This window comes from Vidua chalybeata, chromosome 2 (assembly GCF_026979565.1).
Source record: "Vidua chalybeata isolate OUT-0048 chromosome 2, bVidCha1 merged haplotype, whole genome shotgun sequence".
In the NCBI taxonomy this organism is placed as follows: Eukaryota; Metazoa; Chordata; class Aves; order Passeriformes; family Viduidae; genus Vidua; species Vidua chalybeata.
The window spans coordinates 104,680,366-104,707,103 of NC_071531.1; the positions used below are offsets into that span (position 1 = coordinate 104,680,366).

At 39.8% G+C, this 26,738-nt stretch overlaps 1 protein-coding gene across 4 annotated transcripts; it reads right to left on the reverse strand.

Annotated features, from left to right (window-relative positions):
- CHODL (chondrolectin) lies at nt 1–26,251 on the reverse strand. 4 transcript variants are annotated; one of them, XM_053934981.1, is made up of 8 exons: nt 26,127–26,251; nt 11,082–11,394; nt 10,247–10,404; nt 6,500–6,547; nt 6,047–6,130; nt 4,622–4,724; nt 2,330–2,402; nt 449–537 (listed from the first exon to the last, which is right to left on the reverse strand). In XM_053934981.1, the coding sequence occupies exons 1-7, from the start codon at nt 26,215–26,217 to the stop codon at nt 2,333–2,335; spliced, it is 867 nt and encodes a 288-aa protein (XP_053790956.1). In that variant the 5' UTR covers nt 26,218–26,251; the 3' UTR covers nt 449–537; nt 2,330–2,332. The 4 variants fall into 4 exon arrangements, with proteins under 4 accessions (XP_053790955.1, XP_053790958.1, XP_053790956.1 ...); XM_053934982.1 differs by lacking the exon at nt 449–537 and adding an exon at nt 2,168–2,198; XM_053934980.1 differs by lacking the exon at nt 2,330–2,402 and having other exon boundaries at nt 1–537.
- Between the last annotated feature and the right edge of the window lie 487 nt (nt 26,252–26,738).

Sequence of the window (26,738 nt, forward strand, 5' to 3'; positions counted from 1 at the left end):
ATCAAACTTTTATGCAAAGATAAATAATTGTTACACTGTAAAATTGTCAGTTCCATTTACTGTACATTGACTATACAATACAATGCATGAGAGACTAAAAGAAACAGAGGTTTGTTTAACTACAAACAGTCTTAAAACTGACATACACTGTGAATATTTCCCCATAAAAACTTCAAATGCTCTGTTCGTTTCATTGCTCACAGCTAGCTAACTTACATCTCTTAGCAAAATAAACACATACCCTTTATTTAGCATGGCATATTTTGTTTCTGAATTAATAAACAAACATCATATAAAAATGATCTGAACATTTGCCTCAAGGGGGAGCTTACTGTTCATTCTTGTAGATCCTTTGCATTTTCAAGCCATTCCAAGCTAATGTTCTTTGATGACATTATAATACAGCCTCACTGCAAAATGTTACTTTTGCTTTGTTTTCAGTCACTAAATCATTATACCTCCATGCTACTGTCCTTCCTAGGCGTCTTTGAAATCCATAGTGTGGACTGGTTTGGACTGGTTTTTGTTCTTCCTTTACTGAAAAATAAAAATATAAACTATTTTCAGTGCATGTATGCCTTTGCAGTCCTGATTCAGCTCTGTGATCAGACCTGAGCATTCCATCCCCGGATCTCAAGGCCACATTTGGTGCTTTCACATTGTGGGTTCCCCATCCACAGTGGCACTGTTACCAAAAATACCAGACCACCCTGCTTAGCAGTGCTGCTCCCAGGAACTGTACTGAATTGGCCTGGATGGTTTTTTTTTTTTTTTTTTTTTTTTCCCAGTTCCCATCCAACCAACTCTGTAACTCTCATACAGAGTAGTCTTTTCAGAGAAGGACTCAGTTTGACCAGGGCTGGTGGGAGCTGAGCACTTCCCTTGTTTGGGGGGAAGCAGAGCATACACAACCCTCTAAATCCATGCCCAAAGTGCAGCCCCACCCACCCCGGTGGGTACCACACCCCTGCCCACCCTGGGTACACCAACGGGTTCACTGTGCACCCCTGCGCCAGCAAGCCCCTTCCCTTCTGGGCTTGACCTGACATCTCATGAAGTGATGGCAAATGAATCAGGCTCCTAGCAATGAATGACTGGTAGAAAGCTTCCTTAGGGCTAATTTTCAGTCAAAACTGTCAATAGTAGGTTTTGTGTTTGGCGTTTTTTCAATTAAAAAAAAAAAAAAAAAAAAAAAAAAGATAAAACTGGTTCCAAAAAGTACTTGCTCTGCAATACTGCTAATGTGTTTGCTCTGACTTTTCCAGGGACCCCTGAGGCACCCTGAAAGTTTATGGCAGTATTTCCACATGGCTACAACTGCCACAATACACCATCTTCCCTCACTTAGATTGGCATATGACAGGGCACTGCAGACTACTGAAATAGGAGCCACTTCAGGAGCCATTTCAGCTGCATTTCAATGAAAATGCTTCAATCTCTGGGTAGAATATTTCACACTGATGGGGATTTTTCCCCAGTTAAGTAAAAACTAGAAGAGGAGAAGTAGCCCTACATAACTCTGTAAGGTGGAAACCTAAGAGTCCCAACAGTCCTATACATTCAGTTTTACTCTTTTCCTGGTGTGTAAATGCAAGCGAGTCTGAGTTAATTTAAAATGTATTTCGAGGGTGCTGAAGACTTCAGTAGTTTTCAGTCCCTCCAGACTTACCTCTGAAGTCCTACAAAGTACTGCATTATGTACCTGAGCCCATTGGAGTCATTGAAAAGACTCCCTTTGGCTTCAGTGGACTTTAGATCAGGCCACAATGCTATAAACAAAGCAATGGCAATGAATCAAATGGTTCCAGGGCTTCCTTCTAAAAGAAACGAAGTCACTACTTCCTTCCGGATTAATCCAGCAAAAGCAGGCGTAATTAATGACGAAAGGCTTTGAATGGAGAGTCCTTGCCACACAGCAGGAACAATTTCTAAATACCTTGGATCAGAACTAGAGCTGTATCAAATGAACTTATCTTCAGCAAACCTACGCTGATTTTCACAGCTGGTTCAGGAAACAGATTTTAGTGACAAAGGTAAGATGCAATAAATAGCTTATTGGTGTTTTGAGCATATTGGTGTTTTGACCATCAAATGCAATCATAGAAACTGAGAAATATACCAGGTTGGAATTTAAACTTTCTGCAAGGCATTCAGATGATAATGGAGATGGGTCTTTGAAGCAGTTTCTCCTTGCTTCCCTGGAAGAAATGAAAGGGAGAGCATCTAAGCATGAATGAGCTGATCATTTCTGCTAGCTACAGGGACGAGGTGTTGCTTTGCCTTATTACTACCCTTCAAGAGCCCAATGACAGGCAAAATTAGTCATGACCTTTCAAGCTAGGCATGTCCTGGTTGGCCATGGGTTGTGGCTTTCAGAGGAAAGGTCACCATGTTGTGGAAGCCTAAAAAAGAATGAGAAGTCAGGTTCATGTGGAAAGTTGGGGATCCCTCCTTCCCCAGCAGGACAGAATCCCTTTGCTAAAGTTCTACAGTGTCCAGATGATAAGTTCAAGAGATTGTTTCTTTTTTTGATTTGGTTTTTGCCCAAAAACTGCATATTTGTGATGAACCAAAATGGCTTGCAAGGCAGGTCATAATTGGAAATTGAAAATAGATAGGAAAATATTTTTTAAAAAACAAAGTTTTGTTTCAAAAGATAAAGTACTTCATTTTTGGTAATAGTTTTTTTGATCTAAATGATTTTTTTAAATGATTTATTTAATTAAAGCTTTTGATGTAACTCAAAATTGACATTCATGGGGTGGGGGGGAGGTGGAAAGCAACAAAACAATAAAAAAGAGAACCCTGTTTTGCACCAAAACCATTTTGTCCTTGATTTTTGTATCATTTCATCTATCAAACTAATCAGCTAACAGAAAAAAGGGAAATCTTCCAAGGTGAATTTCCAATATCTGTGTCATGCAATTTTGAAGTCTTGGAAGTTCAGATGAATTACTTCTGGATGAACTGCTATAGCATCAAAGGCCTGATCAAAGCCCACTGAAGTCAACACTACTTTTTCTATTGATTTCAGTGGGCCATGAATCTCTCACTGCTTTCCCAGGAGTATTCAAGGGCTGAAACTTTTCTCAGAAGAGAAACACCTGCCAGAAAAGCTACTAAGATGTACCATACTTACCAAGCAATCCAGGGCCACTGTAATAAGGGTTCCAGAATTCAATTACTATGCAGTTGCTAGTGTTACACATATTGTTATTTTACTACTCTTTTCTGCTTTGAGCTTCCAACCCTCTGCAGCCCCAGTGGTGAGGTTTATATATAGCATTTCGCAGGCTTGTATTTGCCTGTCATAAGACAGGTTGGAAAGTGTTTGTTTTCCTTTTCTTTATAGAAAATGCATAAAATAAAAACAATCATGTTTGTTATGCAGACCTTGTAACATCTGTTCTTTCTGGCTACTTGTTTAAACGAGGCGTGGTACCAAGGAGTACTGCAAATATCACTGTACATTCACTCATACTGACAGAAACAGTCTTCACATTTGGAGTGTTTTCTCACCTGAAATAAGTTACTGCAGCTATTGGCAGGAAATACTAAATAAAAATCATAAGGAAAAAATAAAGAGCTAGAAGTAAGGAGAAACTTTTTTAAAATTTTCTTAAAACAGTGATATCATATTCCTTTTAGTTATTCCTGGTCTTCAAGAGGGAAAACGGCTTACAAGTCTGCTTATTACTCTTGATATTTTATGTAAACAGCATTTATCTATAAAACATATTTCAGTTTAAACTCTTCTGGATTACATTAAGCTGAAAACACTTCCTGAACTAAAGGACAAATTATATTTGAGAGTTTCAGAAATACAAGTTCAGAAAAAAAAACATAAATTATATGCTGTCATGTCTTTATGTATCTATATCATATTTTGAGAAAAATGAAAAGTCCAAAGAATTTTAAAGCATGAAGCAAATTAGACTGTATTTCAAAGGCTGAAATGTTTCTTTTTTGCATAATAGTAACCCTGCTTGATACCACAGCTATGAATACATATCTATTTATTTTATGCATCCTTTTTAGCACATCCATGATGTACAATGGATATCACACTAGTGTGTGGCCCAAAGCAAGCTTTTGCTTTTCATTTTCAATTTCAGTGCTCCAGTGGTCCATCTGCTGTTTGTATGGTATGTGCAGTGGAACAGGATTAAGCAGCTGCTGGCCCTTAGGTTTGTCCTTGGAGTAAATTTTTACTTTAGGTTAGAAAGTGAGTCCTTGGCTTCACCCTGTATCTGTGAGGGACCCATCTACTATTTCCCACAGCCCAGGTTCTTTACAGGTGGCAATCACAATGAAAGAGGTGAAGTAAAAGTGCTGACAACTGCCCTGACTGTCAAGTGGTCTGCAAAGAGACTTCCTTCAGAAACAGGTGGAGTCCCAGCAGCAACATTTTTTGAGACCTGGAATTATTTCAGCATGTTGTGGAAAAGCCTGAAGGTGAATGTTCAGCTGTCACAGCTGTAAACTGCTTGCATTTTAATAGATGAAAAGGCACGTATTTGCATATTTGGGGACAGATGTAAGCAGTCTTTCAGTGGGAATAGCTTGCCAATGGAAATATGAATTCTGCATTATAAAACCACTATGGATGAGTATATTTTACCTTTTATGAAGCATCTGGAAACAGCAAGTCCCAAAAGCCACCAGTATCAACAGCAGCAGTGGTATAGTGGGTATTACAACATAAATTAAATTCGGAATTATACCTACAAGACAAAAGTTCTCATTAATGTCTCCCATGTTGAAAAGCTTTTAGCCATGTGAGTAAAAATCTGGAGTAAAATAACAGGAATACATTAACTTACACAAAAGAACACATATATTCCTTTTATAGGAAATTTCCAAAGAGAACTCAGCAGTATCAAGGATAAAGCAGCACTTGAGTTATGTGCAAAACATATGTTAAGGTATATCTTAAGATATTTTCCAATTTTGTAATCCAAAATTCAACTGTTTTAATGGAGCCTATTTTTTTTACAGTCCATTTTAACTGTAGACTCAGTTGTCCTTGTATGTGGACTCCCTGCTCATGCAGGACCACAGGAGGAATGAGCCTGGCTCTCATCTTCCCTTTCCCCTTAAAAGACACATAAAGCCTCTCCTTGACTAATGAGGAGAGCTAAAGGTGCTCCTCTACAGGTCCCTGCAAAAAAAAGGAATGGGAAATGGTACAAGATGAGACTCTATCATCTGCCTGCAAGAGAAAATGGGTTCTGCAGCTTCCAGAAGGGTACTGTTTCCCAGTAACTGTATGCCCATGTTTTGTACTAGTACACATTTAATGTATAAATTGTGGAGATTTTCTTACCTACTGTCCTATTTTGAAAATATTTTCCCTAGTAAGAATAAATATGAATATTCATGTTGTGTTTGAATTTTAGAGTCTTTGCACAGTTTGTATTAAAATGAATTATTGATTACAAACCACAGCTCCTCAATATAATAATTCCTCTGGAGTTACAAATAATGGAAACACCAGTTAGGAAGCTGGCTCAAATTCAGACAACCAGTGGGCAAACAAAGCACCCCCTTTCCATAATCCCATGGTGCAATCCTGTAAAATCCAGAGCTGTTCCTTAGACATGTTCAGTTCCTTGAAGCAAAGCCAGGCTACAACACTTCCTGAGCGTCGGGACTCCATTCAGAAGATAAATTGCTGAATGAAGCAGCCAGGGGCATTGCAGAACCTGGGCAGTAGACATCCATTTCCCAAATATCAAATGTCATCTCTACTGGGAATGTCAGCAAGGCACTGAACTCCTCTTAGTGTGGTTTTCCAAAAACACAGGGTGCTTGGGGGAGCTATGGACACAGTGTTTATTCTAAGTTTGGTGAGACAAGGAAATTGTTTCTACAGCAACTAAGAGAACTAAGACTCTTGAAATGTTATTCAAATATATGTATTTTCAGGGCTTTTCCCAGGGAAACAGACTGTTTCTTCCTATTGACAAAAATGGAAACTGAAATATTTATTTAATTCCACTGTTAATATTTTTAGCAGAACACTACATTCATATGAACACATTACCTGTTTCAGTAGCAATAATATGATACTGATCCTCTGGTTTGCTTGTGTCATAAGGATTTCCTGCTGGCACTGTTGGAAAAATATCTGAAAAGGAGATCAGAAATTTTAGGAAAACACTAAAAAATATGGCCACTGTGTTGTTAAATATATTAATAGTAATTACATTTTAATTTATATTGGTAAAATGAATGTTTTTATGATTTATTAAATATACATGTAAACAGGATTTTATTACAAAATTGGAACTATATCTGGAAGAAGAATTACAAGCAGTGCTATTCTGAACAACAGCCATATATTTGTAGCTGTTGCTCTCTGAAGAATTCATTTTTCCTATCTTCCAGTTCTTAACTGTGCCTGTTAAACTTGAGTAATTTTGGAGGCTCTTGAATGCTATCCTTATAATTATGTATTTACTAGCGCAATGGAATTTAATGTGTCAAAATTTCTTACCGTATTCTGGCTCTGCTCTGTCTCCTAATTCTTTTTCTAAGACATTATCTGTTAAATCAATATTTGAAATTGATTGTTGAAGAATGAAAAATGTGTGCAATAAAACAGATGTTTCCATTTTTTTTCATGCAGTATCACAGAAATAGATACATTCCCCCAAACAATAATTGCTTAATTCTTCAGCATTTCATCTTCTTACCAAAGACTCTTTGCAAACTAGTTTCAAATCACCTCTAGTTCATACTTTTTGCTCCTTAGGAGAAGGCTATAGTTTAGTCTAGTTTCAATTCTTGGTGGCCTCTGATTTAATGGCTAATGGTCAAACCCTAACTTCTTGTGCTGAATAAAGTGTTTAACATATCCAAAACTGTGCAGACAGTTCTAAATCAATATATGAAGTTCTCTCTATCATAAGGTTATACTAACTTAACAGTGCTATGAGACTACAGTTCTGAGTGTCTTGATAAATACAAACTGCTAGGAGAAATCAAAACAGCAATAAAGGCAATTATTTCACCTACTCTGGTAAAAAATAGCTACATTTGGCCTTATATAAAGAAAGGCACCAAGATACCCCAAAGAACTGAGCTGCTGTCTCTTGACAGCAGGAGAGATGAGTTTTTAATTTCATTGCATAATCAAACCTACAGGAGCTGGACAGGAACTAAATGTGATCACAATTACCAACCTATAATTAAATTTAAGATTGCTGAATGATCAATATGATCCAAAGCCAGACTGAACACTGCAACAGTAAACACTGTCAGGGGAGGGCTTGGAAAAATAAAAGTGTCTACCAGAAATGTAGTTGCTGCTTGAGCAAGGCTGTCTAATGTGGACTGTCCTGGACTTGCTGATGATACAATTAGATGCAACTTTATCAAAGCCACCTACAACCTGTTTTGGCCTGTGGCTGGTATCACACAGCCTATATTGAATACAGACAGGAGAGATGTGAAAAACAAGACACTCAGATAACAAACTGAAATTCAGTTTGCATGTAGCAGTTTAGCACTCCTGGTGAAATGGATGTATTTTGCTCGTAAGAGGTGACATTGAAGCCTTTACAGTGATTTGAGGGGGGAAAAAAAGGTCATTTGTAAGTCTCACTTGGTTTGAGATAACAAATGTAATTTTCCTACAAACATTGGTTTACTTTCTTCAGGCAGTGAAAGAAATGTCATATATCTATTTATATACATTTTTGCATCTTCTCCTTTCTTCCATGTGATAGAAAAATACATTTCTGGAGAATAGTCTGTTTTGCTAAAGAGCACAATTCCCACAGTTTCAGAAATAATAGCTACAATTCAGTAGTACTTTTTTAGCTGCATAACAATGTTGATACTAACAATAATCTACCTATACATTGCTTGCCTTATATGCCTCATCATAAACTAATAACCCACTTCTACCTAGAGAAAGAAATATAAATGTATTTTCATTGTTACTGTTGTCACTTTGTTTTCTGACAATCCAAAATACCCAACATTTTCTCAGATAGCAAAAGCAATAGAAAAAGCAATTCTTTATCACATCTCAAGAAGAATGGTAAGTAGTTCACTAGTACAGAATAATTATCTAATTTAAATTTGTTTCCTTTTAAAGCTATGAAATACACCTGAAACCAAATCTTTTTAATAAAGCCCGCAATTTCTGACATAAAAATGTTGGGGATTTAACAACATAAAATATTTTTGTTACACTATTTCAAAAGAATTCAAACAGTTCTAAAAGTGATAAAATTGTCACATTTCCTTGAAAGGCCTATGATGATTACTGATCATCATAAAGTAGTGACAACCACTAACAATTTCAAAAGCAGGTACAGATTTAGAGGGTGACAGTATGCCAAAACATGTTGGTATATCAACTCTGCCAAATTTTTAATATTTGCTTAAGTTATTAATTACTAGTAATATCTTCGTTAAGTGACCAGAAAGTTAAAAAGTTATGTATCCACCAAAACCAGAGGAACAAAATAGCCTGGAACTCTACGGACAGACAGACCTCTACAAAGACAGTGATTGTTGTTTGATCATCAGCATAAAGACAGAAGGAAACTGCAGAATTACATAGTTCAAACAGCTGCTAAGAGTAGGATTTCATAGAATCATAGAATGGTTTAGGTTGGAAGGGACCTTAAATAATAGCTTTTTTCCAACCCCCTACCATGGGCAGGAACACCTTCCACTAGACCAGGTTGCTCAGAATCACATCCAACCTGACCTTGAACATTGCCAGGGATGGGGCATCTACAGATTCACTGACCAACTTGTGCCAGGGCCTCATCACCCTCACAGCAAAGAATTTCTTCCTACTATCTAATCTAAACCTACTCTCTATCAGTTTGAAGCCATTCCCCTTATCCTGGCACTCCAGGCCCTTGTAAGCAGTCTCTCTCCATCTTTCCTGTGGGCTCCCTTCAGGTACTGGAAGGCAAGTTGGTTGAAATTACCAAGTAGGTAATCTCAAAGCCTTCTCTTTTCCACCTTGAACAATCCCAGTTTTCTCAGCCCTTCCTCACAGCAGAGCTGCTCCATCCCTCTGATCACCTTGGTGCCTCCTCTGGCCTGGCTCCAGCAGCTCCCTGTCCTTCCTGTGCTGGGAGCCCAGAGCTGGATGCAGCCCTGCAGGTGGGGTCTCAGCAGAGTGGGGCAGAGGGGCAGAATCCCCTCCCTGCCCTGCTGCCCACGGGGCTCTGGATGAGCCCAGCACACGGGGGGCTCTGGGCTCCCAATGCCAGGGCATGTCCAGCCTCTCACCCACCAGCAACCCCAGGTCCTTCTCCCAGGGCTGCTCTGGGTCTGTCCATCCCCAGCCTGGATTGGTACTGGGGGCTGCCCAGTACCAATGCACTTTGAACTTGGTCTGTTAAACCTCATGAGATTCCCATGGGCTACCTCTTGAGTTTTTATTAATTAATAAATGAAATAAATCCATAATTTCCTATGCATTCTGACTTTTAGCTTAGTTTTGAAAAATAAATACACCAAAAGTTACTTGAAAACATTTTCATGATCCCGCTGAAAAACACGTTTTCATTTACTTTAAGTACCTCCAAGAATAGAAAATTTTACAGGCTCAAACTGGAAAGTTTACTTTTTACATCCTTTCTGGTTTTGCACCTCATTCTAGTTTATAGTTCACTTTTCCTCTATTGACATATACAGAACTTATGTCATGTCTGAAAGTGCAGCCAAATTGCCCAAGATCTGTTTTTTCTGTCACCATCTCAACTAGCATGCATCTGCTTTTCACATCTCTCTAAGTCTACATGCATGAATGCAGAAATTTTTCCTGCCATTCTGGACTTCGTTCTTCAAGCCATAACTTTTTTAAAAAAACACCACATGTAATTTGGTATAAAATGGCAGGGCTGCAACTACAAGGACAGTGCAATATTTTCTACAGGAGGACCAAGACATCTCGGTCATCCTACCTAGAAAGTAGAAAATGCACACTTAAAATTCTTTGTGAAGTAAGGGAATTAATTAAATCAAAAAACCCCTGAGAATGCATGATAGTGGAGCTAATTTTGAAATCATTCTTATTAGATATAAACTGGTTTATTTAAATGCATTAAAAATGTATTTTAATAGTTGTTATTGACATATAATATCCCATGTTAATGCCAGCTCAGGCACACACCGAAGTAACCAGTACCACAGGCCAAAAGATACTTGAAGATTCCCTCACAAACAAGACAACGTCCCACCAGTGAAATATAACTTCAGTTTTACCTACCTGGGGCATATTTGCAGATAAAATTGTGCTTCATGTTGCATCTATCATCGTTCCATTGATAAAGGTATGGCCCTCCCAGACCAGGGTTTGCAGTTGGCTGATGATACATCACCACACAGGCTTCGCTTCCACAGGAAGGCTCATCTGTGTACCAATTTCTAGTTTTTGAAGATAAGGTTCATCAGGATGACAAAAAAAAGTTTGCATCAATGAAGAAATATCAACCCAAACAGTCCCATCCTCTTCAAAGACATCCTGAATTTCCCACGACCCTTCTGTGAAAGGCCCAAGCAGCACATCTCTGAATCTTAAAACAATTCTGATCAAAGCACCTCTGCAGAAATAACACCCTTTCCTGCTTTCCTCCCTATTAGACTCTTATCTGTCCCCTTGTCTTGAGATCTGTGAGTTGCTGCTACTCTGGCCTTTGGCTTCATCAGGAAGTTAATGGCTTTTCAAAAAGGGTAGAAACAGAACATTTTACACTAAGCATCTCACAATAATTTATTTGGTGGCTGGCTCCCTGACTTGAGGTGGCCAGAGCCTTGCAGAATTTACCTGCCTGCTTTCAGACCACACCTAAAGACTCTGTGTGTGGCCGAACAACCTCCAAATGTCATGCAGAGGCAAACTCAGTGTGTGGGAGCAAAGAAATTTGTAGGATGAAGCCACACAATGCCATCCTGTCACAGCTTCAGATTCAAAACCCCGATTGCCAGCTACCCTTCATCTGGAGAAGTCAAGGGCACAAACTTCATGCCATCAAGCAAGGTTTGGCATTTCAGGCTCCCTTCTTTTCTACGGAACCTTCTCAACAAGCAGCTTCACACATTACCTGAATGGTGACATACTTCCATCAGCCCACTGGTAGAGGTCGGGGCAAGCACTCGAAGTGGCCAGTCCATCGCCACTTCTCCACAGCCCAATCCAGAAGTCACCATCAGAAATCCCAGAGCCTGATTTGGTGAGGTTTTGCAGCATGTTTTCTATTAGCTGCTGCTCAGCTTCACTTTCCAAGCTCAGTAAAGCCCCACCATCGATTTCACAAGCCTGGCGGGCCTCCTGGAAGCCCACGCGTCTAGACAAGTCCTGGAAATAGGCTAACTTGTAACACGAATGCTTGAAGGCACCATAGCACACCTTCTGGCCTGAAAAACAAAAACATGGGACTGGTCAGAGTACAGTAATGACTATCAGAGCTGCAAGAAAAGAATACAGCACATCATGCATATGGTACTGAAGGACGGGAGATTTTTGCCTAAGAGGATTCCTGGTGATAACCTAGCACCACTTAAATTTGCTGTAATTTAAATTCCAAATAGCACACACTTCATGGGAATCTATGCCATCTTGCCATGGCCTGTGAAACTCTCCAAAACACTGAAGATTCCCAATAGGTTTTAGAAAAATATTCTTTATAATGACTCTACCATCAGGCCTCTCTGTTATAGCCAAGATCTGTTTGAAGGGTGTTTCCTTGACTATTTCATACCAATGGACAACTTCACTTTTATTATGTAATCAGAGCTATTAAATAAAAAAAAAAAAAGGTTCAAATACACATGTATAGTGGCAAGAAGCAGCTGGAATTTTTTTTTTTTTGATCCCCTAAGTTAACCTTGAGAGGCTATATATGAGAGGAACTCATAGCCACTCTTCACTACGATGTGCCAAAGCACAACCTGTAAAGCTCTATGGGAGAAGAGAGTCTGCTCCTTACAGTTCTTTATCTGAGAAAGATATATGTCTGTTTCCTAAAAAGGAAAAATAATTATCATTTTCAACTACTAAGACTCTCTACAGTTTATTCAAGATATACAAGATGAGGAATTAACACACTCACTTATCAGCCACAACTGAACTCCAGTATGTTTATTTAGGGACAGGAGAAGGCTTCTAAATATAACCATCTCTTAAAAAAAACAAAATCAAGTTTTTCCACTACAGAAATTAATCACTGGAGAAGAAAAGTAGGAAAATTTATTTTATTAAGCATGAAGGACTGAAGGATACCAAAGTAACAAAAACTACCAAGCATTATCTAGACTGTTTAGAAATCAACAAAAGTCATTATTTTACTGGAAAATTTGACAATCACACAACATGCTGAGCTGGAAGAGATCATTGAGGACAATGGAGTCAAACTCCCAGCCCTGTGAAAAACAGCTTAAGAGTCACACCATGTGCCTGAGAGCGTTGTCCAAAAGCTTCTTGAGCTCTGTCAGGTTTGGTGCTGTGACCACTGCCCTGAGGAGCCTGTTCCAGAGCCCAGCCACCCTCTGGGGGAGGAACCCTTTCCTGATACCCAGTCTAAACCTCCCCTGACACAGCTTCAGGCCATTCCCTTGGGTCCTGTCACTGGTCACCAGACGAAAGAGACCAGTGTCTGCCTCTCCCACTCATGAGGATGTTGAAGATCAAAATGAGGTTTCCCCTCAGTTTCTTCTTCTCCAGGCTGAACAGACCAAGTGACCTGAGTGGGTCCTCATACAGCTTCCCCTCAAGGCCCTTCACCATCTTCATAGCTCTCCTTTGGGCACTCTTTATGGACGTTATATCCTTCTAATATTGAGGCACCCAAAACTGCTCACAACACCTGAGGCAAAACTGCACCAGCACAAAGTACAGTAGTTGTACTATATCAGATTTGCATTTGAAAATCTTGTATTTAGTCTTACTTTTAAGCAAATCCAGATACATGACTCATGTAAACAACATTTAAACAAGATTTATCCTGTTTCACCTTAAAAAAATGTAATTTGTCACCAGGAAACAGCAACATCCTCATATAGCTTCAGCTATATTTATGTTTTCCCAGGAAAAGTTTTTCTATATACATAGAGTAAACATCAAAGTAAAAAAAAAAAAAAACCTTTAAAGCTACATAAAATTCATTATTTTTGCATTAATGTTGTTTCATTTTTGTATTTAATAAGTAGGATATTTCCAATATCCTAGCAGACAGCACAAGTGCTGAGTCAAAGACATCTCTGTATTTGCACTGAGCATAGTTTCAAGTATTTGTAGAGAATAAGCAAATTGTTTCAAAGATGTATTAATATAGGAATGGAAAAACAGGATAAGCTCTTGACTTTTAGCTAAATCTGAAACTAACATTGTTTTGGGACCATTTCTGTTGTAGAAAGCTATATTATAGGGGCAGTAGGTTAACTTTCTAGGGTTTTCTACAATTCTTGTAATCTTTCTAGAAAAAAAAAAAGCAACTATAAACTCTGAAACTTTCACTTTATAATACTCTATTAAAGTTCATATGGAGAAGGACTATCAGGAAGAAAAGCATCTTTTTAATCTCATTCTTACCTTGGCAGACAGACTTCTGAAAATTTAGTTGCTTATCAGTAATTAATCTACCAAAATTACACAGGAACAAGAACAGTCTGACAAGCTTGTGCACAGATATGGAAAACACCAGGCTCTGAGATCAGGCAAAGAAAATTTTGACTTTCTCTCATAACATCCTGACAACACAATGTATGCCCCAATTTCTTCCTGGTATTTCTCTTTATTCATAAAGGTTAAGAGCCTTGCTCCCAATAAATAGTTCTAGCTGGATAGTGGTGCTGAAGAAGCAAGGGACAGACCCTTTAACAGAGATGCATATGAAATAATGGGCTTCCCTACTATTATTAAAGTAACAAAGTGATAAGTCTAAATTGTTGCAAAATGGGAAGTTCAAGAACAAAATCTGCATGTGACATCCCAGCTCATTCCCTTCCTCTACAATGCTGAAATTCCAATTTTGTTAACATGATCAATTTTCCCCAGGAGCTCTGTCTCACTGACAGGACAGAGTGCACAGGGAAGGAAGAGCTGATCAACATTTTGACCCTCACTGCTGGGTGAGTGACAATGGCTTATTGCCAGAGTACACATGTGTATATAGCAGCACAAACATCCAAAGCCAAGCACTTAATTGTTCAGGATATTAATCACTTCCAAGGAAAAGTGACCACACCTTTCCCTGTAGTTGAAGATTGGATTCAAAGCATTAATTCAAGATGTACACGCAAATTTAGGATGTGTGCTTTGTCCATTGTCTTGTTCTTTTTATTTTCCCAGACAATCTTTGAGATAAACTCTTCCATGACTCTTTTCATTCTGTGCACATACTTCTCCTTGACATCAAGTCGTAAGTTATGAGCAAATTCAGGTGTCGAAATATCCTGGTCACAATTTCAGTCATGCAGGAATGTTCAACCAACTGCGATGGGCAGGCTGATCACTATGGTTCATAATTCCTGTGCTGTTCCTCCCTCTCATGGGAAAATAGCTAACTTTGCCTTTATAACACACAGTCCACTCCCCATACCTGCATGTTTCTCAGGTGGCTGAACTGCTCCCCTCACACTCTGTTCTCATGTACAGCCTCTGCTTTTCTGTGACTCTCCCAAAATCTGAGTCAAGCCTTCTAGCAGAAGAAATGGATCCTTGCTGGCTACCCAACTGAGCTTTCTCAGGATGCTCATCTGCCAGTCAGCTGCTGCATGGAGACTCAAGTAGAATCATAGAATCTTTTAGGCTGGCAAAGACCTTGAAGACCACTGAGTCATGGCAAGTTCTGTTTCTGACCTGCTCCAAGGCTTGTATCCACAACCTGTGCTGTATTCTTGTCCAACACAGGGGCTGCATCAGTGCTCAGCTCCATCACCCACACCAAGGAAACCAGGTGAGACTGTACGGAGCAGCAAGGAGGATGACAAGCATTTATGATGCACAAAGGCAAAGAGCTACTGCAGCCCCTAATATGTGCCCAGCTTGCCACTATTGTGCACCCAAAGCAGGGAGCCCTCTGGGAGCCATCAGAATACAGATGTGAAGGCCCAATTTCTATCCAAGGGTTTGCAAGTTAAAATCTTGAAGCTTTGTGGAAGACATTTTCTTTCTTCTCTTAAACTGACCAGAATAATTTTTAAAGACACCATTTTTATTGCAGATGTTTGGACAGGGTTAAGTAACTCTAAAATCAAGTTTTACAAGGTGAAAGAATTGAACAAGTGAAAATTTGCATGAAATCCAATTCCTAAATTACTGCTCTTTCATTTTTTGCTCTCTCTACCTGTGGCAATATAAATAATTTCTTCCTCACAGGCTGATCATTTCTGCAAGAATATACCTCCAAAAACCAACAGAGAAAACAGCAAGAAACAAAGAAATAATTGGCATGAAGACCCACAGACCCAAAGAGTGTGAATGAAGTGTGTGAGTCAGAGCAGTAAGCTTTCTGGAAGAAGCTGTGAATTTCTCTTGTTCTAGTTAATTTAATCCCTGTGTTTAGGCAGTGACCTATGCTGAATCTTTTCTTTTTTCTTTGGAAGCGGACTTTGAACCAGTTCCACTACAGCAGATAAATGTGTTAATGGAAATCTGCAGTTGTGCCTTAATAGCTGGCAAATCAGTTGACATTTTAGTGCTCTTCTCGGAACACACTGAGATGTCAGGTTTTAAAGCTTCATTTTTTTTCTCTCACTACTAATTTCTGAACTACAAAGCAGAAATAATTTACCACTGAAAAATGACAGAATGGACCACATTGTACAGAAGACAAGTATGGAAATATCAATTATGTGCTACTTTACCTTATTCCAACATCTTTCAGCAGACTCCACAGTTACTTCTAAAGCAACATTTTGTTATTTCAGCTGTATAAATTGAGTTCCAATTTTTTCTGTCACAATTGAATAGAAACTAGATTTGTAAGCAAGACTATTGGAATGAATCATGCTAAGATACTACGCAATGTGAATAATCTTTTTTTTTTTTGTCTAATCATCCATTAGCTGATTAGCAAGTGAACAGGATTTGCTCCAGAAAGTGCTAGCTACCATTTCCATCCATATGGGTCAGTTTTCATCTTTGGGTGTTTCACAGAAGCTCCATAGTAGAATGTTTAGACATAAACCTCAGAAAAAAATATTTTTAAACTAAATTACTCATTAAAATATTTCTGTAGATAATTGTACAGGGGAAAAAAAATCTCATTCAAGAAAAAAATAAATAAGCAAATTACAAGCTGTTATTTCAATCAGTTATATCTCCATTATGTTTTAATAATCATACTTCATTAAACAAATAATAGGTTCCTTGATTACTGTCATGACAGAAGTTATAGCAAAGTGTCATTTAGAAGCAAAATTGCTGATAAAATACCCAGGTCAAAGACTTCTCTCCCTAAGAGCATCAGGCTTATTATTAAACTAAACCCCCCACAGGTCCATGAGGGGCACAAAGGTCATTTTGAGTAACACACCTTGCTTAGCAGGAGTCTTTGAAGACATCAGGTAGAAGATAAGCTCCCTGCTGATAAATCCCATTCCTCTTCCTCTTGAACCTTACCAACTAACCTGCAATCCAGGATTTGATACCATTAGCATCCACCTAGATTAGGTCAGCCACTGCATGTGCACAGCATATGTGAAGAGAGACAAAAATGAATGCACAAAGCCTGATGTACTAAACTCCATTATGTTTTCGTATTTTGACTTTTTTTTCTCCCCAAGGCAATGGATTCAGCAGAAAAATCAGAAGAGCACTTGGCAAAAAGCAGTGTGAAATATTTAACATTAACCAGAGCAGCATGAGCCTGATGGAGACCTCTGAAAACAAAGTGACAAATAAAAACACAAGGACTTCAGTGAAAGAGATAATGAAATAGCAAACCAGAAATCTATGGTAATTAACCAAAATATTCTCTGCCTGTGCTATGAAGACTAGGCTTGGTCTTGAGCTTGCATGAGCGCAGTGACCTCAGGGATGACTAACCAGCACCCAGGACACTGGGCACAATTTGTTTTCACCTGTCCCCATGTCACAGAGCACTCTACACCAAGTCCCAGTGATGCACTCCAGAATGTGGCCAGAAAGAGACTAAGTGGTAATAAATTTTCCTAATCACATTTTGTTTCAAAGCTGATGCATCTTGTCAGATGGCCTTTGTATCATCCAGTCAGATTTTGCCTGGGTTCAGCTGCTGGTCATATTTTGCTATATTACGTTACTGCTGTTGATGTTTTGCTGTATCATATTTGCATCCACCCACCAAATATAATTTTTTTATGATTCATATTACTTTTTTTAAAAAAAAACTGTGATAACATTTCATAATTACATTCCGTCTGCATTTATGATAAAAGCAAGTTGCCATCTTCTCTCCCAAAGTTTGTAACACTGAAGACACATCGTTCTCCAGCTGAGTCAGTGTTCAAACCACTGATGTTTCTCAGCTCACAGTCCTGAGCAGTTTAAGGAATTCCACATGCTCATAAATTTGACATTCAAATAAAACCTGCTGTACAGATCAAATGTCAGACTTTATCTGTACTGATATCTTCATAGCAATCTCTTCCATACCTTAGCAGGTACTTTTTCCTCCAATCCTCCTAATAACCAAGCCTTTTGAAAGAAAAGAAAGTTGTTAGCAATTTATTCTGGATTAAGGATTATGCCTAAATTGTCATCACACAGTTTTTTCTTAAGGTGAAAAATTTTCAAAGGTTCTAGGTCACTTTTAATGGCTTTTATAAAAAACCCTGAGGGCCACATTTGTCTATCCAGCAGCTGTGCTTCAGGCAGACGTGCACAGCAGACAGCTTGCATGAATCTTATCAGAGCATGCAGACCCTGTCTAAGGTGGCTAAATGGAGGCTGCCCCCAACCTCCCATGCAAAACTCACCTATCAGCCATTCTTAAAATACTTCTTGCAATGGAGTATCTTTCTTGCTAAATTCTTGGGCAAGTAAAAGTTATAGATGCATTTATAGACAGCAAGTCTAAAATGATAAATAGGATTTTTTTCTATTCTTTCTCAAACACTGGCCAGATAATGTAACTTTAGCCATTAACCATCCCATATCTTGTGAATTAGCAAAGATGATGCAAGAAGTCTTCAGACACCAGGCAAATAGCTGTCTCTAGGACTAACACAACTTTTGTAAAGAGAAAAAAACAGGGATGATGAAATGTTAAATAAAATCAAATTACTGTATTATACCATTTATACAGAGATTTAGTACAGTTATGCAAACTATGAAGCTACACAAGATGCATTTGTCCCATCCAGTCCCTGCCTTTATTTTTTCTTTTGCCATGGAAAGTGATTTTCAGTACATTTATTGCTGAAAATGGGGTTTCACCTGTATGTTAGCCTTTACTAGTTCAGTTATTGTGTTTCTAAGCACTTTTGGGGACAGAACGTGGGCTTATTTCTGAATGGCAACTGTCCTCAATAGACCCATAATAGCTACACCTTTAAAAAAATTAAGCAATCAAAAAGGAGACAGTGCAAAGGAGCACCTGGCAGTGCCCATTTATATATTAAATATTACTCATTCCTAACACCTGGATTTTGCCATCAGCTGAATAGAAGTGCAATTAAAATTGGATCTGAGAGCTTCCATGTGCAATGCAGCAAGATTGCTGGTAACAAAAATGGGTAGTTAAGAGTACACATATGACCCCTTATGACAAGTATTGATCTAAGCAGGTTATTTTTGGGGAGGTTTGTCAAAGCCTCTGCGTGCCCTCTCTTTTAGGTCTTGGAGGATGCAGGAGGATTCCCTGTCCTGCAAAATCTTCTTCATCATGTTGAATAAATTGATGAGAGAATTTGTCTTTTCCACAGCAGATTAAAAGTTTGTCTGGATTTTCAAAATCCCTGATGTGGCTTGTTCTTGATGTACTGGGAACTGGAATACCAAAAGGCATGAAAGCTGCCATCTTCACACAGCAATGATAGACTTATTCACTCATTTCCCAAAGAAAACAACACGTTTATTTCTTGTACTTAGCTTCTCAGCCCTGGTGCACAAAGGAGGGAACTCAGGCCATTGATAACAGAGCTGTAAAGAAGGAGCTTGATGTCTAAAGCTCATTAGAAGCTAATCAATTCTACACCCTCTATAATTACCATTGCAGGAAAACATACAATTACATGAACCAATACAGGGTGTCTTCAACTGGAAAATTAATATCCATTTTTATGAAAAAGTTTTAGTCACTGATTCAAGACATTACTCAGAGTCAAAAAAAAAAAATCTCTAAAGTATTTCCCAAAAACTATTTCTTTTTTTCCCCCCAGGTCAAATCATTAAAGCCCTGACAGCTTTCCTTTCTTCCAAGTGAAACATACCTTCATTTTGGCATCAGTTCTGGTTTCAGCTATCTAACACATCATAAATTTAAAGCATGAGATCCATTTAGCTTTTCCTGTAATAACAATTTGCCTTTCTTCTGATCATGTGAACTTTACAGGTGTATATCACAGGGCCTGATATGGCAGTGAGCCACTTCCTTCTCTAAGGGGCCAGCTCTCAGCTGCACTGTCCTGGGGGGTTCACAAAAAGTGGCAACATAGCTGCTAAAATAACCCCCTAAAGCTACCAACTGCCTTCCCTTTTTTAAGGAAAAACTTGGACAGAATCAGGCCAGTGATAACACTCAAGTGTCAATAGCATCTATTTGAACCTATTCAAAACAAGAGGAAATAAAGTGTGTTGGAAAGATCTACATATCTACAAGTCTGCTCTGGGATGTGGATTATTTTACCCAGAACTTTAAAACCTCAGAACAAAAAAAAAAAAAAAAAAAAAAAAAAAAGCCCCAAAAAAAAAACTTCAACCAAACAAAACAGCTCGTTAACAGCTGAAGCTGTTAGCAGTGGGTTTGCTTTGTTTTGATTTTGTTCTGTTTTTTTTTTAATTCTTATAAACACAGTAACACAATAAATTTTTATATATCATAACCTAAAGACAGACCAAGTACTCCACAATTTCAACAGTTTATTAAAAAAGCATAAACACTGACAAGACTGGCCCAGAGAAACTGTGGATGTCCCATGCCTGGAAATGTTCAAGGTTAGGTTTGATGGGGTCCTGAGCAACCTGGTCTAGTGTAAGGTGTCCCTGCCCATGGAAGAGGGTTGGAATGAGATGATCTTTAAGGTCCCTTCCAACCCAAACAATTCAGTGATCCAAATTAAGTCCATTCATCAATAGTTTTCTATGTAGCCATGAAGCCCAGAATAGAATTCACAGAACCTTTAAAGACAGACATACTGTGGCAGCTAAGTTGTTGTTAACTTGCTGTGGAATAGACATAATAGACAAAAATTGTAGTCTGAATGCCTTAGGTATGTGTGCCAGCCTAGGGGAGCAGGAATAGTTTTTTTCTCCTATCCCAAACCAGCAGATATTTCCACAAATATCTCACTTTTATACTCATCAGTCAGTTCCCTCAACAGGTTTTCTCCGAGGCATAAATGTAAGCACTTTTGACAGTTTCTGTTGATGGCTTATTTCTTACTTTTGCCTCTGGAAGGAAATAGTTCATAACTCTTTGGTCATAGAATCACAGAGTATCATTCATTTAGATGTGATCCCCAAGGAGCATCAAGTCCAACTCCTGGCCCTGAACAGGACCATCCCCAAGAACCCCACCATTTGCCCAGGAGTGTTGGCCAACTCTTCTTGCGGTCTGTCAGGCTTGGTGTGACCAAGCTTGTCAGGCAGTGACCACATCCCTGGGAGTCTGCTTCTGTGCCCGACCACCCCCGGGGTGAAGAACCTTTTCCTGATATTCAGTATGAATCTCCCCAGTCAGCAGATCCTCCCTATGTCAATTAAATGAAGATAAAAGGAGAAGAGAGAAAAGCTACTCCTTCTCAATTATTTTTCATAGCAAGCATCATCCATTCTCAGTAATTTTCAGTGAAATTTGAATTTCTTTTTTCCAAGTAGGTGTAGTTTCATGAATTTGTTACCAAAGTATTTGCAATAGATGTAGGTAACATATATGGGTGAAAATTATATTAATTTCCTTGGTTTAAGAGCTCCCTAGGGTGTAACACCCTTTATGCATTTCAGGAGTGAGTGTAGAGTGCTTTCTTTTTGAAGCAGTTCCACAATTAACAGAGAAAGCAACAAGCAAAGCCTTACTCGTTCACCTGCTCCTAAGAAAGTGGGAAAAGTCAATCCACATGGAATCTTAAAATAGGTGACAGTTCACTTAAGGCAAAAATTGAGGGGAAGTTTAAGGGGAAGAAAATATGTTAAAATATTATAAAGGATAATTTACACTAAGAGAAAATTCAGAGGTAAAGCATCACTGAATAATTCACATTATATGTAGTCTTTGAGACTACATGTAGTGGGATTAATCTCACCAAACTTCAGTTCTTTCCCAAAAACCTGTCCATACCTAAACTGACTGACTGACCTCCCTCTGTAGACAACTAAACAAAACAAACTCAGATAGCAGTATCTGTTACAGCAGCTCTGCAGTATATTCAAAATCCAAATTTAAATGAAATTAATCCCACTCTTAAGATACCAAGTTTTTCCTTCCCTTCTTATAAAGTGAGCCTTGAGTCATTAGCTGGATACTGCAGCTACATTCAGATTTACTTGAAGACATGCCAGCTTTTTAGTTAGGACTCATTATTTCTTAAGATTGCTTGAAATTGAAGGTCCCACTGTTTGTCAGGGCTGGCAGGAGGGACTGCTTCAGCAAGACTCAACTTCCAACTAGTGAGTGACCAGTCATGGTATGGGATTAGAATGTAGCAATTACTATCAAAGGATTGTTTCATCTTACCTATTGTACATTAGCATCTACCATCTCTTCTGATCCATCAGAGATTTGCAAAGAGAAAGCCATTATGGGAATTAGTTTCAGAAAAATAATGCTGTATAGAACCCTTTATGAACCAAAGCATCTTCCCCTGCAAACATCTTATAATCGAGAAGTTTGATCTACACAGGGTCAGATCTGAAATATACAGAGTTAAAATCAAGGCACAGAACATGAGTTCAACCAGGGAAGAGACCAGATTTCTCTTTCTGGGAGCAAGAAAAGCCATCTGAAAGCAAGCAGACTGTCCATACCATTCCACAAGGTTTTTACCATAGCTCCCTCCATGGCAGGCATTTCCTCTTGGACTCTTTAGCCAAGTGGAATACTGGGACTTGACAATCATGAGTTTGAGCATTGCAATGCCTTCCTATTTTTGAACAAAATACTGTGAGCAAAAAGCTGAATTCCTGGGAAAGCAGCATGCTGCTCTGAGACACAGCACTAGGATTGTCCGTGTCTCTTTCGTTATCCCTGAACAGAAATGCAGCCTGGCCAACCTGCACAACTCTCACCCATGGGAAAGGTAAGCTATACATGGTTGACAAAGGGAGAGGGGAGTCACCTCTAATACAGAAATCTGACTCTAGTAACTGATTTAAGTAGTTGGGTATTTCTACCCTGCTACAGAAGGACTCTTCTACCATCAGAGGTCTCATCAAAACTGGGTTCTCATTCCACAAGGTATTGTGTAATTTCTTGGTTTGCAGCAAGGTGTGTTTAGCAGAAACATGGATTATACATATTATACCCAAAAGTCATCACCTCATTTCACCCTAAGAGCCCGGCTCATTGATTTGCCCCCAAGAAGTCAGTGCTCAGTACAGCTGGATAAGAATGGGAAATAATAAAGGGGTCCATGGGAATTCAATGTCCAGCTTCTCCTTCACTTCTCCAAGTTTCAGCTTTAGTGATTACTGAGGCCTTCAACTGAGCAAAAGGATCTTGTACTATCTGGGCATGCCTATCCAAGAAAAGCTTTTCTAGTATGGAACTAAATGCTGGATATTTCCAACAAAATGTGTTTAACACACACCTGTTGCACATGTAGATGAGATGGCAGTTTTTTCATTAGGTTATATATTTTCAAATTCTGAGCTGCAAATGTATCTTGAAACTTACACTTCACACAAAAAAAAAATATCCCACAACTTTACAGTAGAAGGTTTCATCTAGAGAAAATGATTGCACTTTGACAGACAAAATTCAGGTGTAATAAGCAGGCCAAGCAAATTAAATTAAATTAAATTATGCACCTTTTGAGAAAGGGTTTGTTATCTCTAGTCAATCCAGTATGCATGAAGACACTGCTTTAATTCTCTTACTTTGCAGTACTTTATGTAGAACTCAAATCTGATCATAAGCCATGTGAATGAATATAACCACTTCCTTAAAGGCATCTGAAGCAACAAAGTCTATAGTTTAGGGGCAACTCTGGTAGTTTCCTGACTCACCAAGTGTTTTTCCTATTTACTGTTTTATATATCCAAGTACTTTTGCACCGAAATAGATAAATCCTGCTTTAAAATACTACACTATCTGTTATTGATGTACAGCAATAGCAAAGAGCAAAACTTTTAAAAGCCATAGAAATACAACTAGACAAACAGCAGTCATTAAGCTATAATATCTATGATTAATACATAGGCTGTTAAATGATTAGTAATAAGATTAGCTTGCATCTCTCCTGCCCAATAGATACTTAAAGTAATTGCATCTTTGCAAACTGCATTATCATCACTTCATGTTCTTTATGATGTCATGAGACAGCAAAGCAGACTCAGCACTTTCTCCTGAGCCTTCTTTGGGTTTTTTTCCCTATAGGAATCAATTCTCTGGCAACGCTAGATAGTTGGATATGGAGGCTGTGAGCACTGCTCACAAAACATCTGTCTAGATATATTAAAAATTAAAAAGCATTTTGCATCACTTTTAAAACTTCCCAAATTAAAGATGGCAAAGAAGTAACACCAAAATGCAAGTTGTTTGATGCCAACAATAGTTTTAATTATATCCTAGGAAAACTAACATACTTGGCAGAAACCCTTTTCTTTAAAAAATGGCATTACAAAAAGGCAGGCCTTTTCTTCTCTGTCCTCTTGACACTGTGATCAATATGGTAGCAAATTTGCAGTTATTGCTAGGTCTGCTGCAAACTTACTGCAGTCAATGGGACTCTTCACAAAGTCCAGCCAGCAGTCAAGCAGTCTCACAAACAGTTTAAGTGAGTGATAGGAACTATATATTTATTTGGAATGAGAGCAGTGGAATTTCCTACTATGCCAGATGATTAATCATGATTGAAGCATAAATAATTTTTTTTAGGAATGGGTCTGTTTAAGATATAGACTTATGATTTCAAGCATAAGCTTACTTAAGTCCAAACTGCTAGTTCTTATACAAGAGAAAGGTAAGTTAGGTGGGAGTCAGGTGACAGCACACACTGCCCAATTATTCAGTGGTACTATTTCTTGTCTAAAATAATGTCAGCTACTGCTAGTGCTACATCTGTCCATGTGCATGGGCCAGAACACGGGTGTGGTCCTTGAGAGAAAGAAATGGGGAGAGAAAAAAAGTTTTTCCAGTACATAAGAATATCTGTAATAAGCATATATAAATAAATGTGGTTGTTACTGTCTAAGAAACCTTTATCTAATGAATACAACTTCAATAAAATAATAGTACTTAAATGGTTCTTTCTGTAATTGGCTTCAAACCCTCTCCTGTATTCTACCAGACAAGTATTATCAGCATAGTACAGTGACATGAGGCTCATCATATGGTTTGAAATGCTTCAGAGAAATATGGGGCAGAGTCTGTGTCCTCTCAAAACCCCCAAAGCCTAATGTGCATCTAGGAACAGTTTGACAAGGCAGGAAACACATATCACACATGGTTTTAAAAGCTGGAGCTCAGTTTCCTATGTCTCAGTTAAACACAGAAGCTGCAGTTTAAGATTAAGGGACTGGGTTTCCTCAGCCACACATGGATTCCTGCACTGAGACTGCTAATGCCAAACGCATCTCTTAGATAATTAATATTCACTATTCCTTAAAAATAACAGTGTTACATAGCAGTCATAAATTGTAATACTTAGAGCTTTGATGCATCATACAAGCCAGTATAATTCACAGTATAACAGAGGTAGATTAAATGTTTGAGGTTACTGTTGAGGCAAACAAGCTTTTTCAAAATGTTGGAAGTACTGCTACTTAGCTATTATTTCCTGAAGATACTGTTTTACCAAAAGCCCAAGAGCCCATCTCAGCTGTAGCATTAGAACATGCTTCAAATACACCATGGTCAAAATGGTCCAGTGACTGCCCTCCTTCAGCAACTAATATCTGAATTCAGGAATCAAATGCTTGCAACAAAAAAAGAACCTACAAAAAAGTTTTGTTGATATGTTACTGTTACAGCCTCTGAAACAATAGTATACAAATAATTTGTATTGTTCTGGAGACAGTTTTTAAGAGCCGTGTTCTTACCCACATACACACACAGATAACTTGCTAACAAGCAGAGTGGAGTGTGTAAATCTTTGTTTCCAGGCAAATGCATGGCTGTAGAGGCACACACAACATACCTCCAAGAGCCTGTCAGCTTTAGTCTGGAGGGTCTGAATCAAAGTAAGCTTAAAAGGGGTCTTTTCATTAAATTTAGCAGTTTCTGAGTATATGCACCTGTATACTGCAAACACACAGTGGGAGCCCACAGCTCTTAAATTAAACCTAAGCTCCAGTGTTAGATACAGGTTTCTAAAGTACTGTCTTCCTTTTGGTTTTGAGCGTTGTGGATTCACTCACACACAACAAAACTATGCCGCACACTCTTGAAAGTTTGCCCTTTCCTCCTAACAATATCGCAAACAAAGAAGAAATATCCCCGTCCAGCTGCCGACAGAACTCAGCGCACAGACGCTCCTCGGGAAGACGCTCGATCTTTTTAAGCAATTCGAACGCAGCCGGGGCGCGCCGGCAATGAACCAGCTCTAAGAAGCCGGGGCAGGACAGGACAGGACCTCGGGCTGCCGCAGGAGCCCGCAGCCGCACGGCCGGCGCTGCACCCCCGCTCCGCAGCATCCCCGCTCCGCCGCGGGGCAGGTGCGCCCGGGAGGCGCTCCCGGCGCTCGCCGCCGATGCGCGGCCGGTTCGGCCGGCGGGGTCGGTCCCGGGTCCGCCCCGCGCCGCTCCCGCAGCGCTGCGCTCCCGCACCGGCCCCGCGCCGCGCACTCACCGCTGAGGACGCGCCCGGCGAGCGCCCCGGGCCCGCACAGCACCGCGGCCGCCAGCACGGCCGCCAGCCCCAGCCCTCCTCCGGCCCACATGGCGCTGTCCCGCTGCCGGCTGGCTCCGAGAAGCGCTCAGAGCAGGGCGATGCCGGCCGGTGAGCGAGGGACACTCGCTCCGCTGCTGCCCTCCGCCACCTCGCCGCCGCCCGCCGCCCTGCCTTTATCTGCTTCCCCCGGCGAGGGACCGCCCCCGCACCGCCCCCAGCCCCAGCGCCAGCGCCTGCCCCAGCCCCTGCCCCAACCCCTGTCCAAGCCCCAGCCCCTGTCCCAGCCCCTGCCCCAGCCCCAGCCCCTGTCCCAGCCCCAGCCCCTGTCCCAGCCCCTGTCCCAGCCCCAGCCCCTGTCCCAGCCCCTGCCCCAGCCCCCGTCTCTCCTGCACCAGCCCCAGCCCGTCCCAGCCCCAGCCCTTCCTGTCCCAGCCCCTTCTCCGGAGAAGTACCTTGCACAGGTACGGGGTGTGCGGTCGCTTCCCGCTCCTGGTTGGAGGCTGCGGGGCCGCGGGTCCCTCCCAGCCTCGCTGCCGGGTCATTTAGGGTTACTCACTGTCCCAGTGGCTT